Source organism: Rhincodon typus, chromosome 3, assembly GCF_021869965.1.
Source record: "Rhincodon typus isolate 14 chromosome 3, sRhiTyp1.1, whole genome shotgun sequence".
In the NCBI taxonomy this organism is placed as follows: domain Eukaryota; kingdom Metazoa; phylum Chordata; class Chondrichthyes; order Orectolobiformes; family Rhincodontidae; genus Rhincodon; species Rhincodon typus.
In genome coordinates, this window is record NC_063334.1 from 27,211,205 (window position 1) to 27,227,985 (window position 16,781).

Below are 16,781 nucleotides of genomic sequence, written 5' to 3' on the forward strand. Positions count from 1 at the left end.
TGGCCTGCTGTGTTCATCCAGCTTTAAACCTCGTTGTTGCGGTTTACAGTAGTTGGGATCTCCATAGCCAGGGCTCTTGATCCTGGGAAAAAGCCTGCTGGTGGTCTCACCTCAGCCTGATTTGTTCATGGTCCAGCAGGTTTTCCCCAAGGGACACTCATTTGCTGGTCTGTTACCTATGGATGAGATTTGGCCTTGTGTCAACCGAAATTAGGAAGGTGCAGCTGATGACAGGACAACTTTGGCACTCCAGTGATGATCTAAATTCCAGACTGTGTAAAGTTTTCTTATCTGCTTATGGTTGATCCTGTGCAAGGCTTTAGATTACTAGATACAGTATCATGGAGAATGCAACTGTTGGGAATAATGGAAAGATGTTTGTGGACTGAATAAACTTGCACAGGATGCTAATATGCAATGATTTCAAGCAAACACAAATTGCAGATGAGGACTCACAAGACAAGGGACCCACATCTTCAGGTTGTACCTAACATAAAATTAAAGATGTCTCTAACGGTATGGAGACCTGAAGCTAATTCTGAAACGCTGCTTCAAAAGCCTTTGGAGACTTCTTAAATTTTCTTGAGTTCTTTTGAATCCTTCTTTAGTTAAGAAGACATAATTAATCATTTTAATTAATAGATCTTCCTCAATTATTTGACTCATCCCTTAGAACTTCTGGTATGGATACTTACATATCTACCTGTTCAAGCATGAAATGACACACCTCTGGTGCAGGTGGGACCTGAACCCAGGCCTCCCAGCCCAGAGCTAGGAACACTACCACTGAATTTGTTGCCTATGCCAGCAGCATTTCAAACTGAATATCAAAGACAAGCCAAGTATTCAGGCCAATTAGGTTAGAGAGATGTGAAGGAAACAAAAGTGGGCTGGGGAAGGGAAGAAGGTGAATTGGGAAATGACAGAGAGTGGAAGAGGGAGGGATAGGAGCAGTAAGAGGGGAGTGAGGATCACACAGAGTCCAGAGAGGGATACAGACAGGTTAAGCGAGTGGGCAAGTAAGGACAGATGGAATACACTGTTGGAAAATGTGACTTTGACAGGAAGGTGACAGGAGTTGAATATTATTTGTATGGAGAAAATCTGCAGAAAACAATGGAACAGAAGGATTTGGGACCCATTGTGCTTAAATCTCAAAAAGCTAGCTTTCAATCTCCACATGTTATAGGGAAGGCAAATGGTATGTTTGCCTTTACTTTAAAACAAATGAAATATAAAAATAGAGAAGTTGTGCTAATAAACTGCAAGGCCCTTGTAAGACCAATCTTGGAATACTGTGAACAGGTTTGGGTCCCTGAAGAAAGATATATTGGTATTGGAGATAGTCCAGAGAAAATCACCAGGCCAATCCTGGGAATGGAGGGATTTTCTTAGAATGATTATACAATGTTATTGAAACCTGCAAGATTCTGATGGAACTTGGCAGGGTAGATGTAGGTGGTTTGCTTTCTCTTGTAGGGGAGTCTAGAACATAATAAAGATGAGGAGGAAAATTTTCTTTCAGAGGGTTGTAGAGACTTGGTCATTAAGTATATTCAAGACTGAGATAGACAGATTTTTAATCAGTAAGAGAATGAAGGGTTATGGGGAAAAGGAAGGAAGTTGAGGATTATTGGATCTGCAATGATCTCATTGAATGGTGGAGAAAACTAAATGAGCGGAATGGCCTACTTGTGCTCTTACATCTTAAGGTCTTAAGACAGAGAGGAAGCAAGAGAGTGCAGCGGGAGAAAGAGTTGAAGGTGGAAGTGAGATGGAGGGGCAGAGGGAGCAGGAGGGAATTGGGGAGGGTACGGAAACAGAAAGAAGGGTATGAGATAGTGGTCTAGCTGGACAGAGGGGGAGAGGGGTGAAGGGAAAAGGGTGAAAAGCAGGAAGGAAGAGAAGAAGATGTGTGAGGAGGAAAAGTGGGGAAAAAGGAGAAGGCAGAGGGATTGCAATGGAAGGAATGCAGAGGAAGGGGGAGGAGGTGGGAGGGGGAGAGGGAGGAAGATGGGAAGATAGTTGGAGGAGGAACAAAGGGAGAGGGAATACGGGATTAAAAGAAGAGGGAGCACATAGGAGTTGAGGATTGGAGGGAGAAATAGAGATTCAGAGGTGGGGTGAGGAGAGGAGACAGTGGGGGAGAAAGAGAGATGTTTGGAGGAAAGGGGATGGGCTGCAGTTGGGAGAGAAAGATTGAGATACAGGGATATGGATTGTCCAATACAAAATTCCAGAACAATGCTGTGAGAAAAGGCTGGTGTATATTCAGAAGGGGTCAGAGTGCCAACTGGGAAAATAGTGGGGTTAGCGGTTAATGGCATCTTAAAGAAACAGAGAACCAAATGACCTGTAGTTTAATATCAGGGAGATACCTCTCTGCACTCAATGGATTTGTTCAGTTCTATAGCAGTATCCATTCTGCATTATCAGCTGGTGGGTGATTAGCAATATTGCATATTTATCAATGGTGACCAAAGGGATATTAGTGAAGGTTACAAATATCAAAAACAAATAACCCTACAGCAGTAACACATACTGCAGGTAAATACTGACAGTTCAGAATCAGGTTTTCCCATTGTCAAAGTTTTAGAGGTCTGTGGAAGAGCTACATGCATGAATATCATTTCAATGTAAATTTGTAGTAACTTTTATTTATCATGGGAATGACAATGTTCAAACACAGCTAAAAAGTGGCCAGTAACATTAGGATCGCATAACTGCCAAACTGACAAAAGAGAATTGACCAAATATCCTCTGATTTTCAGTGGCATTACCATCACTGAATCCCCCTCAATCAAGATCCTGGGGTTACCATTGACCAGAAACTGAACTGAATTAGCCTTGTGAATATTGTGGCTACAAGACTGGGTCAGCAGCTAGGAATCCTGCAGTGAATAAATCACTTCCTGACTCTTTAAGTCTCTGTCCATCATCTATAAGGCATAAGTCAGGACTGTAATGAAATACACATCACTTGCCTGGATGAGTGCAGCTCCAACAACACTCAAGAAGCTCAACACCATCCAGGACAAAGCAATTGACTTAATTGGCACCAGATCCACCACTGTGAACATTTATTTCCTCTAATGACCACAGGGAATGCCATCTACAAGATGCATCACAACACCTTCCAAACTGGCCACCTCTACCACCTAGATGGATAACGGCATCAGGAGCACAGGAATACCACCCCCTGCAATTTCTTCTCCAAGTTACATACCATCTAACATGAAACATTTTACCATTCCTTCACTGCCACTGGGTCAAAATCTTGGAACTCCCTCCCAACAATATTGTGGGTGTTGATACACCAAATGGCCTGCAGTGGTTCAAGAAGACAGCTCATCCACCACCTTCTCCAAGGTAATTACGGATAGGCAATAAATACTGGCCTTGACAGTGAAATGTACATTCCATACATCAATAGACAAGTGTAAAATAACAAAAGTAATGTCACAGTCTCCTGGTTGCTACAAACAGCTTGAGTTTCTTTTAAAAATATAAATTACTCACCCTTTTTGGACCAAACAAGTTGTGGTACAGAGTTCGAAATCTTTTCCGAGTGTAATTGCAACGATATGCACCTCCCATCAGGTTTTCAATCACCAATCCAATGTCAATTAAACTTATCCTGTAGTCAGGAGGGAGATTCCCCTACGGAAAACCGAGAGAACTTGTCTATTTAGGCAGAGAACTTGTATATTTAGAAACCACCAGGAGTGCAGCAGACACAAGCTAATGAATTATTATTAAATTCAACTGATGAGTTTAAAACAAATGAATGTTGTTAATGTGAAATGCATGCAATGGATTTTCACACAACCTATGTGTAAACTCTAGTTTAATAACAAATGTGTTTTGAATGCTAAGCAGATTTTAAGCCATTCACCTGAAAATAGATCCAGCTGAAAGCTTGATATTCCCGCTGGAGAGAACAAATAAGTTTAAATAAGTAACTGGTATATTTTATAGCACAAAAAATCTGCCTTCAATGATGATGGTATCAGAAGAATGAATTGGTATAAGTGTTTGACAGGGCTGTTCTCTGGCAATGGAGCTGTCACCTTAACCAGTTCATAAGAACATCTTTCTGCAGCAATACCTGTCTGTGGATTGCTTCTATTCAGTAAAATGGTGTTGATCAGGTGTGTTAAAAACATTGTCATTCTGTGATTTATGTGCAATGCACCCTTGACACCTTTTTGATTCTCAGTAGTGCCTTCAGGACATTAATTTGGAAAGCTGAAACAGTTATTAATGCTAAAATATTGAATCAATTTCCAGTGACAGGGCTTTTAATTCTGTTGTTCATTTATCATCCTCATTCAATTATGACAAGCTTGTCTGCAATGTTTCTTACAGCTCTTGTAAAGTAGCCCGTGTATCACACTGCTGGAAGCTTCCTGTACTGGCGTTATGAGTTCTGGCTTTAAAGCACTGCTCTTCACACTAATATAAAACATAATGAAGGCAAATACAGATCAAAATACATTTCCATATCCTAACTTGAATTAAGCTCTGTTCATTGGTCATTCCTGTGCTCACTAATGTATACTGGCTCCCAGTCTGGCAATGCCTTCATTAGAATAAATCCTAACCTTGTTTTCAAATCTCTCTGTGGCCTCCTTGCCCCTCCCTATCTCCTTTATTGCTTCCAGTGCTACATCCCTCTGAGACCTCTATGCTCCTCTAATTGTGGCCTGAATGTAATGGTGCTTTTCATTTTTCCACCATTTGTAATCAAAATGACAAGCTTCAGAATTTTCTCTATAAACCTCAACAACTACCTTTCTCTCCTCCTTTACAATGCTCATTAAAGCCACCCAGGTCCAGAGTGTGAAGGAGAAAAACCATATTATTGGAATTGCCTTCAGCCCTTTGTGGAATGTACATTAAGTCCAATAATATTTTAAAGAGAAGTTTGTTTTGTTTTTCACTGCTACAGGCATTCTCAATTTGTAAGCAATTTGTTTAACAAGTCAAACAGGTAATCTTTCACCCTCTCCTCTATGCACTGTGCAGTTTCATAAAATCATTTTGACATAAGGGTTAGAGTAATGAAATTATTGAAATATGGACCAGTATGCTCAACTATTGAATTACTGTGAAAGTCGCTCCATGCTCAAACTAACTGGAATCTATCTTAAGTAACAGATGTTGAGACATTTATTTTTTGAGCAGTTATTTTGTAGGCTAGGCCACTGAGGTTAAATAGTCAAATACAATGGTACGGTTCAGTAGCACTTCTGCCTTTGAATCAGATTTTTGATTCAAGTTCCACCCAGGAGATTCAAGCACAAAATCCAGGCTGACTCACCCAGTGCAGGACTGAGGGAGTGCAGTGTTATCAGCAGCTGCTGTTTTTGAATGAGATGTTAACTATGATGTTGACTCCCCTCAGCGGTGGAAGTAAAAGATCTCATGGTATTATTTCAAAGAAGAAGGGAGTTTTCCCCTTGTGTCTTGTCCAGTGTGTATCCCTCAACCAATGTCTTTTGAAAGTCGGATTACACGTGCATTATAAAATTGATGTTTGTGAGAGCTTGCTCTGCACAAATTGGCTATAGCCATTATGATAACGACTACTCTTCAGAAAGTACTTAATTGGCTGAAAAGCTCTTTGGAATGTCCTGAGGTTGTGGAAGCTGCTTTACAAGTGCAAACCTTTCCTCAAGGGATAGAGGTTGCACCTTAAATAGGCTGAAGATCAAATCGAAACCTAGGAATTTATAAATATCTGTGAACACATACTTTACCCAATTAATATTTGTACTTTAGCAATCATATCATAACAACAAACATTTAAAGAGCAGATGTAACCACATGTTGCTTTCTGATTTTCTTGCTGTTGTTTGCCAACAGGAACAGTTTACAGAATGGGCACACTTTCTAACGAATCCATCAAACTGACACCAGTATCATTGAGGGTAACCATAGCACCTCTGCTGTGTGAACAATATGAACAGAAAATGATGGAAGATGAATATAAAACAATGCTGGTTCCACAATTACGTGATCAACCCTTCCTTCTGTGATCTGAATACCACTTTTCCCATCAACCTCAGGTCTGAAATGTCCCATGATTGCTGTGTCTAGTGACCTGATTGAAGGGCATTAGACTTCACTAGAGGATACATCTATTAAAAAAGTGGGTCGGACTTTGCAGTGTGTGGATGATGGAGGTTGAGTGGGAAATGAGTGACTTGCTCACTCCTGTCTCTGCCATTTTGGCTTGGCGAATCAATCAACAGACATCGAATTAGCAGCCACCCAATGGTAAGATGGTCAACTAGTCTTGGGGGTAAGGGGTGGTAGGCAGCTCCAGATCGATTGTAGGATCTGGGCCAGGATGTCAGGTAGAGGAGGGATCAAGCCATAGACCAGAAGTTGGTCATGACTATGAATTAAGGTCTCCTTGCCCTTTTACTCACTCCTTATTTGTTATGGAAACATAAAGAGAAGTGAATGAATAAAGACTGTTAACCTCTACCTGCTGCCACCTTCCCCAGTTGGATCCACTGCTTTCTAAGTAAGTGCTTTTTGATAGCACTGCTGTGCCTGTTCCATCACATTTATTGATTTGAGAGTAACTGAGGTGGCAGTAACAGCTGAATCTATTAAAAGCTCAACAGTTTGTTGTGTTTATTGGCAGGTGAACTTTCAATTTTGGCACTTGCTCACCTTCTGTAAGGCTGTATTTTATCTAAGTGCAGGGTTGGGCCAGGAAGAGGTGATCGCAGTCTGCCTGATTTGTGGCTGTAACATCAAGCCCAGCATTGTACAGTCATACTGGATTCACCTATGAGCTATTTAGGAAACAGAGGTAAAAATACCTTAATATTTATTAAAGAGAAAGGGTGATTTTTACCTTCTCTCTTGCCATGGGAAGTGTAAGGTGACATTGAATAAACTACGACTTGTTCATAAGTAGATTGTAACTGACTTTCACTGAGGATGTGACCATGTGGTCAGTCAAATTGTTGCTTCTGAATCATAAGCTGGAGGACCAGTTGCTGTGCGGACACTCTGGGCAACGTTGGAGAAGCTAATGGTTTTGAAAGTGTTAATCTTGGAGACTGCTTTAAGGCCTACCCAAACTGATGATGTCATAAGTACTTGGGTGGGGAAGGCAGAACACATCAAGATCTTGCAGGGTGAAGACCTACATCCATAAATCTCCCAATGATCTTAGTGAAGTGTGTAACCTGATTGCTATTATGTAATAAATTACATTTTGATTATGAAAGGAGTCTCGTCATAGTTTATAGAATCATATAGTACAGAAGAGGCCCTTTGGCTCATTGGGTCTGTACTATCAAAATATACACTTACCTATACTAGTCCCACCTTCCCCCAGTAGGCCCATTGCCTTGAATGTCGTGCTCAAATGCTCATCCAAGTCATTTTTAAAGGTTGTGAGGTTTTCTGCCTCAAATACTTTCCCAGGCAGTACATTCCAGATTCCCTCCCTCCTCTGGGTGAATAGGTTTTTCCTCAAATTCCCTCTAAACTTGCTGCTTTTCACTTTAAAATTATGCCCCCTTGTTATTGTCCCTTCAACAAAGGGGAACATCTGCTTTCTGTTCATCCTGTCCGTGCCTCTCATAATTATACATGAGGCAATCAGGGCCTCCCTCAACATTCTCTGCTGCATAGAAAACAACCTGAGCTTATCCAGCCTCCCTTTGTAGCTAAACCATCCTGGTGAATCTTCTTTGCACCCCTTCCAGTGCAACCACATCCTTTCTATAGTACAATGAACTGCACACAATACTCCAGCTGTGGCTTAACCAAAGATCCAGTTGAGACTCACACACAGTTTTCCTTTACCACTGCAAAACACAAAATTCCTTTATCCCATTTAAAGAAAGAGGGCAGTGGCAGCAAACTACTTCAATCTCATGTGATAATGATTGGCATCACAGCATACAACATGGTAGCAGCAGTGGGTATTGGTGCTAATTGCCACAAGGCAACAACAGGGAGCAATCCACTGAACCCAGGCACAGTACTCAACATTTACAGTTGTCAAGACTTTATAGCTTAAAGAACAACTCATACAGACAGTCAGTAGCTGCAGTAGGTCTACAGTCGGTCTACAGTCAAATAGCCTGCAGAGAATTTGTGGGATAATCAACAAGGAGAAACAATACTAAATGCTAAACCCAGGATTAGCCATGATGGCATAAGAAATTTCTTTCACTTGGCTAAATGAACCAAGAAACCAAAAGCAAACTCAAACATATTCAACAAGAACCAAAGGCTAACCAAGAATGTGCTACCATTCACCAATATTACTTCGGGTGGCCAGACCAAACATCCAGTGCGTTTACTGAAAACACACAGTTTGAGCACCGACAGCATTTCACAATCATAGACGTTTTACTAGTATATGACAGAAGACTAGTCATTCCAGCTTCCTTCCGGGAAGATATCCATGAAAGGATGCACCAAGGATCTTAGGGATTGTCAGGTTTCAGCTTAGTTAGCAGTGTGTGGTGACGACATGCTTTTCAGGAGTGGAAAACAGTCCCATCATCACTGAAGAAATTCTGATGACAGAAGTCAGCAAAGGTTGCAAGAAAACGAGGATAAGAGACAACCTATTTGAGCTCATTGATCAGTCTTTAACAGAAATTGTTAAGGCATCAACACAGCGTGGTGAACAGAATGTAATAACAGATTCAAATTTGATGTTAGATGATGAAACAATACAAGTTCAAGATGAATATTTCAGTTCTTCATCTTCTAAGGAAGAATTATGTACAATGGCAATAGTAAGTCAGCAGCTCCTCAAATAACATTATTGATGATTTGAACAAGTTGGGTTCCAAAATGAGAGAACTACGGAGGGCAAATGAAGATGGGCAATCTAATTTACAGATTGCAGCAAATACTTCAACACCAATGTATCAAAAGATTGAGAATAAAGATTTGTGTACACAGATTGTAGATGGCTGCATACAACTCCATGGGAGACACCCCTGAAGTGGGATGACCAATGTTGACGGATCCATACGCCTGTTCTCATTAAGACTCACTGGTTATTCTCCACTCCTGTAAACCAAGTAAGCCCTGCGACCCAATCAAGGAAATAGGATGAGTGGCAGCAAACTATCTGAACCAAAGGGTGGTAGCGGTTGGCATCCAATTTAACACATACAACAGGTAAGAGACACCACATGATATCACTGATACACATGGATCCAGAGGTTTCAGTTAGTCCCTCAAGCAAGAGCCCATCCTGTTGATGTGAGATTACCTCATACAAGAAAATAGGCAAGTGAAACCCAGCCAGGTCCACTCCTCTGTCCTCTCCCTGAATTCCTGCATTTCTTGTTTGTCCCTATAATTATCCAATTCCTTTTGGAAACCATGGTTGAATCTAAGTCAACTTTAATCTCAGGCAGTAAAATCAAGGTCCTAACTATTCACTGTGTAAAAAGGATTTTTCTTTTGTTCTCTTTGGTTGGATTGCCATTCACCTCAAATCAGGGTTCTCTGGCTCTCAAATCTTTTACCAAGAGGAATGGTATTGCCATCTCCACTTTGTTTCGACCTCTCAAAACTCTGAGGTCTTCCAGCAAACCTCCTCTCAGTATGAAATGAGTTATGATGTATTACAGGAGGCTTGGGCAGGAAATCTGTGGGGCAGATAGGTGTGAGGAATTCAACTGAGATTGGACATTAGAATTCCATGGGATAAACTTCCAACTTGATGACCTGCTGTCCAAATGTGGATATAGGTCATTATAAAAACTGTTCATTGATTTAAAAACAAATTAGGCAGTTTCTATACTGAGCAAGCAAAATGAAAACACATTGAATCTTGTTAAAGGGCATCAAACTCTGAGAAACAGGTAGCTTCCTCCATATAGACCAGTCAATGAATTGCACAAGGTCTCTGACTTGGTTATTTTGGTATAGTCATTAGCCCTCTCAAAGTAACTGGTTAATGACTAAAATAAAAATAAAAAACATGAGAAATGTGCAGTAGGTCTGGATTGGAACATTGGAACAAAAGCAGATGGGATGATTATTCAAATGTTAGCCATCAAGATTGTTCCACTGCCATTCAATTAGATTGTGGTTGATCTGCAACTAAATCCATTTACTTGCATTCACTCCATATTCCTAGATAGTTTGCCTCATTAAAGAGGCCACAGAATGGCTGATATTGGAAATGGAGGTGTCAGATTTAGAGTTTGTGGTTAAGACTTAAGTTGGGAATAAGTGCAGAAGGAGCTATACTCTACTACAAGACCATGAGGACTGACTGTTGATGACCCCGGGTGACAGGTGTGAAAAGGAGCATTTCATGCTCCATCACTGACAACCTTTAAACCGATAAAGATCATACTCAATGATATTCGTTCCTGGAAAATAAATGAGATAGTGAACATGATGCATGCATTGTATGGGTCATTTTTATGAAGTACAATAATTTTCTGACCTACCTTACACCACAGCCTACCTTTTTAACATCCCTGACGAGCTGGTACAAAGTGTTTGGTGGACCGTGTCTCTGAAACAGACAACACTGAAATCAGCAGAGTTTGCAAAAAGAGTCAGACAGTTATGCTGCTATTTCAGTGAGATCTCAGGAGCAGAGTTATCATACCTGCTTTAAAAAATGTAAAGTTAACAGCTGGACCACAAGATCCTTGAATGAGGCATCACAATGGATATTCACCATATGAATTTGAGCAGCAGTGCAATGGAACTGAATGACGAAGCTCCTAACAATACGGGACACAGTAGTAGAACGGGAATATTATTGGGTTTATAATACAGAAACCTCGGCTAATGCTTGGAGGGGCCTGGGTTCAAACCCCACAATGCCAACTGGTGAAATTTAAATTCAGTGCATTACAAACTGGAATTGAAAGCTAGTCTCAATGATGACCTGGTGTTGAACCTTATGTTTTGGGTGGCATGATGGCTCAGTAGTTAGCGTTTCTATCTCACAGCTCCAGAGACCCAGGTTTGATTCTAGCTTCGGGTAACTGTCTGTGTGGAGTTTGCACATTCTCCCCACCTGCGTGGGTTTGATGGATTGGCCATGGGAAATGCAGGGATGGGGTGGGTCTAATTGGGATGCTGTTTGGAGGGGCGGTGTGGACCTGAAGGGCTGAATGGCCTGCTTCCACACTGTAGGGATTCTATGAATTTATGAACAATAAACCTTAGCAGGCCTACAGCATGATCATCATTTGGATATTAAGCAACCCAGTTAGAGAGGTGGCTATGGACCTGCGAGTAGCATTAGCGCCTCAAAGCAAATAGGTTAAAGTCTTTCTCAAGACTCCTTCCAGACTGACATCCAAGCTGACATTTCCAGTGCAGTACAGAGGGAATGCTGCACTGTCAGAGATTCCCTATTTCAGATGAAATTTTAAACTGAGGCCACATTTGTAATCTCAAATGGAAGTAAAAGATTTTGAGGTTAGTTGGAGAAGAATGGGGATGTTATTCCTCCCCTCTTCCGAGTTGATATTTATCCCTTAATCAGCATCACACAAAGAAAAAGCAAATTATCTGATCAATAGCACATTGCTGTTTGTAGGAGTTTGCTGACTGCCACGTTTCCCACCTAACAGCCACGATGGCACTTCAGAAATAGTTCATTGGCTTGGAAGTTCTTTGGGTGTTGCTAAGGCTTTGACCAATGCAAGTCTTCCTTTAGAGTAGACTACTGGTTATTTTTTAGCGCCATATATACTGGATTGGAATCATGGGCTGTTTTGATGGATTACTCACTGTGTTGTAGAGTTCCTCAAGCCTGGAGATGGTGAGGAAGCGATGCATGCTCACCCCATTCTCAATCAGCAACTTCACAAAGTCTACACGATCCAGAACTAGAGCATCGAGCATGGCCTGCTCCAGGGAGCCCACCTAAATATCAACAGCAAATAGATCCATCTACAGTGGTATCAAAGGCATCATTCAGTCTGCACTCATGTAAACTCTTTAGGAATCCACCTTACTGAAGGATGGTAATGTCTACAATTTTGGGCGCATTACATACGCAAATAAGTGCATGTAAGTAAAGGAGTGCCAGGTAAAAAAGCCAGAATAAGTCTTAAAACAAGTAATTGTGTGTTAGTCCTGCAAAAAAGAAAATGATCAACCTGTATCAAACAACAGTCTGTCCTTGGCTAGAGGATGGTGTCCAATTCTGAGCCACACAGTTTGGGAAGGATGTGAAGGCGCACAAAGATTCACTAGGATGGCTCCACGATGAGAAACTTCAGTTACATAAATCGATCGGAGGAGCACAGTCCTTCTTGGAGAAGAGAGGGTTGAAAGAAGATTTGGTAGAGGTATTCAAATTAATGGGGGCTCTGGATAGAGCTGATAGGGAGCAAAGCTGTTTCCATTTGTGGAAGGTTTGAACAACAAAGGGCAGTGGTTTAAGGTGACTGGCAAAGGGAGTGACGGTGACATGAGGAAAGATTTATTTGCACTGCAGCTCCTCAGGATCTGCGCTGCTGGTGAGTGGAGACAGATTTTCAAATTGGCTTTCAAAAGAAAATTTGATCATTTTCTGAAGAGGAAGGGCTACAGGGAAAAGGTTGAGGATTGACACCAAATGAATGTCTCCTTCAGCATGGACACAAAGGTTGAATGGTCTCCTTCTGTATTGTACTGTTTCTATGATTCAAACCCTGGAGCAATCGAGACATTGCATCTTTAATCATCAATCTAAAAGGGATTAAGAAATACAGCTGGAATACATTAAATAAGTGACCGTAGGGAGGGAACCTGTTTACAGTGGGTTTGTGTTACAAATGGTTTGAAGGAAGAACAGAATGGAACTGAACTCCAAACAGTCCCATCTGTTTTTGCATGGACTGGTTGAAAACTGATAGAGTTACAAGGTGTTGACATAATACGGTTCCAACGTAGAGGGTGTAATTAATTATCTAAATGAAACAACATTGGCAATAATTTTTGAACTGATCTAAGTAAGCCTTGTGTAAGCATTCAAGATACATGAGGAGTTTATGTGATGTGAGTATATATGATTGCTACTTCTATCTCACATACCCTGCAGGGTCAAAGGTGATGGTTCATAATCTCATTGACTTGATTCAATGAAGATGTTTCATTAACATGATGTTTCAATGGTTTCCAGTCTCCAAACTTGGAGGAAAGACAAAGGATGCAGGACAGACTGTGCTAGTTTCAGTTCCAACTGAGAGATGATAGCTATCAGGAAAGAATGAACAGACTGTTGCTCTTTTCTCCAGGAGGTTGTTAAAAATAAAGGGTCTTAATGGGGCAAATGTGGACAATATGTTTCCACTTGTGGGTGTAACAAGAACTATGAGTCAGAAATATGAGATATTCTCAGATAAATTCAGAGAGTGATGAGAACATGAAATGCTCTACCGCAGGGAGTGTTGAGGCAAATGGTATAGATGTATTTAAGGGGAGGCTGGAAAAATACATGAGGGAGAAAAGATTAGAAAGACATTCTGATGGAGTGAGATGAAGGGGGTGGGAGGAGGATTGTATGGAGGATAAATGCTGGCCCGTGGACCAGATGGGCAGAATAAACTGTTTCTTCCCTGTTGCTATAATTCTTAATTTAGAACATCATTAGAGATTTTTAACTATTCTGACTCATTGTTGTCAAACTGTGACAGACTCAATGTGTAGCTATATTGCACAAACATGACAGAAGCTAAATAAAGCCATGAAGGACGTTGTCCAAATTTTTCACTTCTGATACACTGGGCGCAGAATCCACATTAAACTGTGGAGGGCGGTGTTTCCTAAGATATCAAATCATTCTTTGGCAGAGAAAGAGAGGAATAGAAACAGAGGGGGCAAGGAACTGGACAAATAGATGAAAACTGTTTCCGCTGGCAGGGGCATTGGCGACCAGTGACAGAGAGGTATGGTAACTGACAAAAAAAATACACAGGATGAGATGAGGAGGAAGAGTATTTTTACTTAGGTAGTTGGGATGTGGAATTTACTGATTAAAAATGTTCAACAGTAACTTTCAAAAGGGGAGTTGAATAAATATTTGAAGAAGAAAGAATTGCGGGGCCCGTGGGGAAAGAGCAGAGGAGAGTGAGATTAATTTGATAGCCCTTTCATAAGAGTTGACACAAGAAGGAGGAGCTGATTGGCCTCATTCATGCCACAACATTCCTTAAACCAGATTAGACCTCAAAGAAGAGGCCAAAGAAACAGTTTTAACAGAATTACCAGTTAACCAATGAAGGAAGTTTCAGAATTTTCCCTTCTGTAAGAATTATTGCAACGCACTAATAAAAGTTGTCCCAGACTCCCACTGTTAGACACCAAACAAATCTAATCACTGGCACCCTGCCTTCCCATGGCCAATTGGAAAACTAAAAGTTTTTTTTGGCGGCTAGTTCTTCAACATCCACCAAATCACCTTTCTTTCAATCAAAAATTAACTTCATAAGGTCGTTCAATAAATCTGAAACAAATCACAGAATTTTGCTTCGTGGCCAATGATGTTGCTTGCTGGATGCCTTTCCTGGAGACAATGTTCAAATCCCGGAATCTCCAGGGCACTGGGGTTGGCAAACCCAAATGATCCTATCCAATGATCGACTATCTCCAACCCCCTTTCTCCTGAAGGCCTTCTGTAGAATTGTAGAATGGTTGGATATGAGAAAGAGGCCATTTCGCCCATTGAGCCGATGTCAGGTCTTTGCAAATCCTCCTTAGCCGACTCTACTGCCTTTTCTCTATAGTTACAGCAAATTTTTTTTCCTTTGGATAATTATCCAATTTGCTTTTGAAAGGCATGACAGATTCACCCTCCACCTCACTTCCAGGCAGTGCATTCCACCTTCTCTCCCACCTATCTGCTCCACTATCTACCTGCTATCACCGCAACCACCCCGCTCTCTATTTATTTCAGAGCCCCCTTCCCCTCCCCCATTTTTGAAGAAGGGTCCCAACCCGAAACGTCAGCTTTCCTGCTCCTCTGATGCTGCCTGGCCTGCTGTGTTCCTCCAGCTCCACACTGTATTATCTCAGACTCCAGCATTGGCAATTTTTACTATCTCTGAGTGCATTCCACATCCCAGCTACTTGCTGTTTAAAAAAAACATTTTCCTCAGGGCATTCCTTTTTGTGCGAATCACCTTAAATCCGCTAAGGAGTAGCATCTCAACTTTTCAAATCTATCATCATGATGGAACTTCCTCATTCCTGGACACATTGATATAAATCTTTTCTGCACCCTCTACAATGCTTTCAGATCCTTCTTAAGGTGCAATGTCCAGATTCAAGCACAAATCTATTTGTTGCCAAATGAGTGTTTGATGAAGGTTACAGGAAAATAAGTTGGTGTGTATAACAAGCATTCAACCTGAGCCTGTCTTTTGATTAAATTTGGATGGAAGATGGGGAGGTGTCAGGTCGGGTCAGGGGATTGGAGCGGGTGTTGGGTTGGGTTGGAGGATGAGGTGCAATCTCAACATTTCCTGAGTAAATATCAGGCTTAAGTGAGTCAGAATCTCCAACATCTCCAACTTTAAGGGGTTTTATCAGAGGGTTGCAGGCCCAGGGGAATTGTTCATTGAGATTTTCAATTTCCTGGGCAGTTCCATGAGAGTCCAATGCATTGTCCTGTTGCACAACTCCAGTCTATGCTGTTAGACTGTCTGGCCATTGGAACATCAGGCTCAATAATTAAGAAAGAGTTGAAAATATCTAGCATAGAGAGGAAAAGTACGTTGAAATTGAGTTTCACTTAATAAATAGCAAATCAATGAAAATATAACACATGCAATGTATATTGTACTTGGGAAATAAAATGTGAAGCAAATTATTTACCATACCGGCCACTGTTGTCCATAAATAAATATTTGACTGCGAGCTATGTCCACTCTGTTCCAGGCCAAAGCTAAGCTGAGCTGGTCTGGTGCTGAGGCATTGGCTCCTGTTTATAAAGAAAATGGGAAAAAGGGTTGAGAGCACCTAGTCATTAGTTCCACATTCTTGCTGCAAATTTGAGTCATTGAATCCCTAAAGTGTGGAATCAGGCCCTTCAGCCCAACTAGTCCACACTGACACTCAGACCCATTCCCCTAATCTACACATCCCTGAACATTATGGCCAATCCACCTAGCCTGTACATCTTTGGACTGTGGGAGCAAACCCACACAGACACAGGGAGAGTGTGCAAAGTCCACAAAGACAGTTTCCTGAGGGCAGAATTGAACCCAGGTCCCTAGTGCTGTGAGGCAGCAGTGCTAACCACTGAGCCACCATGCCACCCCAATTTCCTCAGCACTTCTTTTGATTAGCTGTCTATTTAACATATTTTAATGTATTTAATGTTGTAAAATGTTCCCAAAAGCACTGCATGAGAGTGGTATTAGTCAAAGGTTTGACACCAATTGCCACATAAGAGGATATTAGGATTAAGTAGAAGAGGTTTTGAGGAGCATCTGAAAGGTAGAGAAAGAGGCAGAGGGGTTTAGGGAGAGAATTCCCAGACCTTAAGGCCCAGCCGCCAATGATGGGAGTAATGGTAGTTGAGAATGCTCAAGAATGAAGGAACAGAAAGATCTTGGAGGGTTGGAGGACTCGAGGTGGTTACAGAGATAAGGAGAAGTGAGACTATAGGAAGGATTTCAACACAACATGTTTAACCTTAAAACTTACCGGACTGTGAGCTGATGTTGGTCAGCTAGCATAAAGGCAGTAGAAGAATGGGATTTCATGGGAATTAGAGAGATAGGCCTCAGATTTTCGGATGAGCTTTCATGCAATGG

General features: G+C 41.3%; 1 protein-coding gene across 1 annotated transcript in view; it reads right to left on the reverse strand.

Annotated features, from left to right (window-relative positions):
• The window catches only part of trpm3 (transient receptor potential cation channel, subfamily M, member 3), a 445,569-nt gene that overhangs the window by 39,054 nt on the left and 389,734 nt on the right, over positions 1-16,781 (reverse strand). Inside the window, exons 9-13 of the mRNA XM_048620080.1 lie at positions 15,843-15,943; positions 11,767-11,901; positions 10,481-10,531; positions 3,896-3,931; positions 3,520-3,660 (exon numbers count right to left, since the gene is read on the reverse strand). Coding sequence (XP_048476037.1) covers positions 3,520-3,660; positions 3,896-3,931; positions 10,481-10,531; positions 11,767-11,901; positions 15,843-15,943 — 464 coding nt within the window. The remainder of the gene's footprint in view (positions 1-3,519; positions 3,661-3,895; positions 3,932-10,480; positions 10,532-11,766; positions 11,902-15,842; positions 15,944-16,781) is intronic.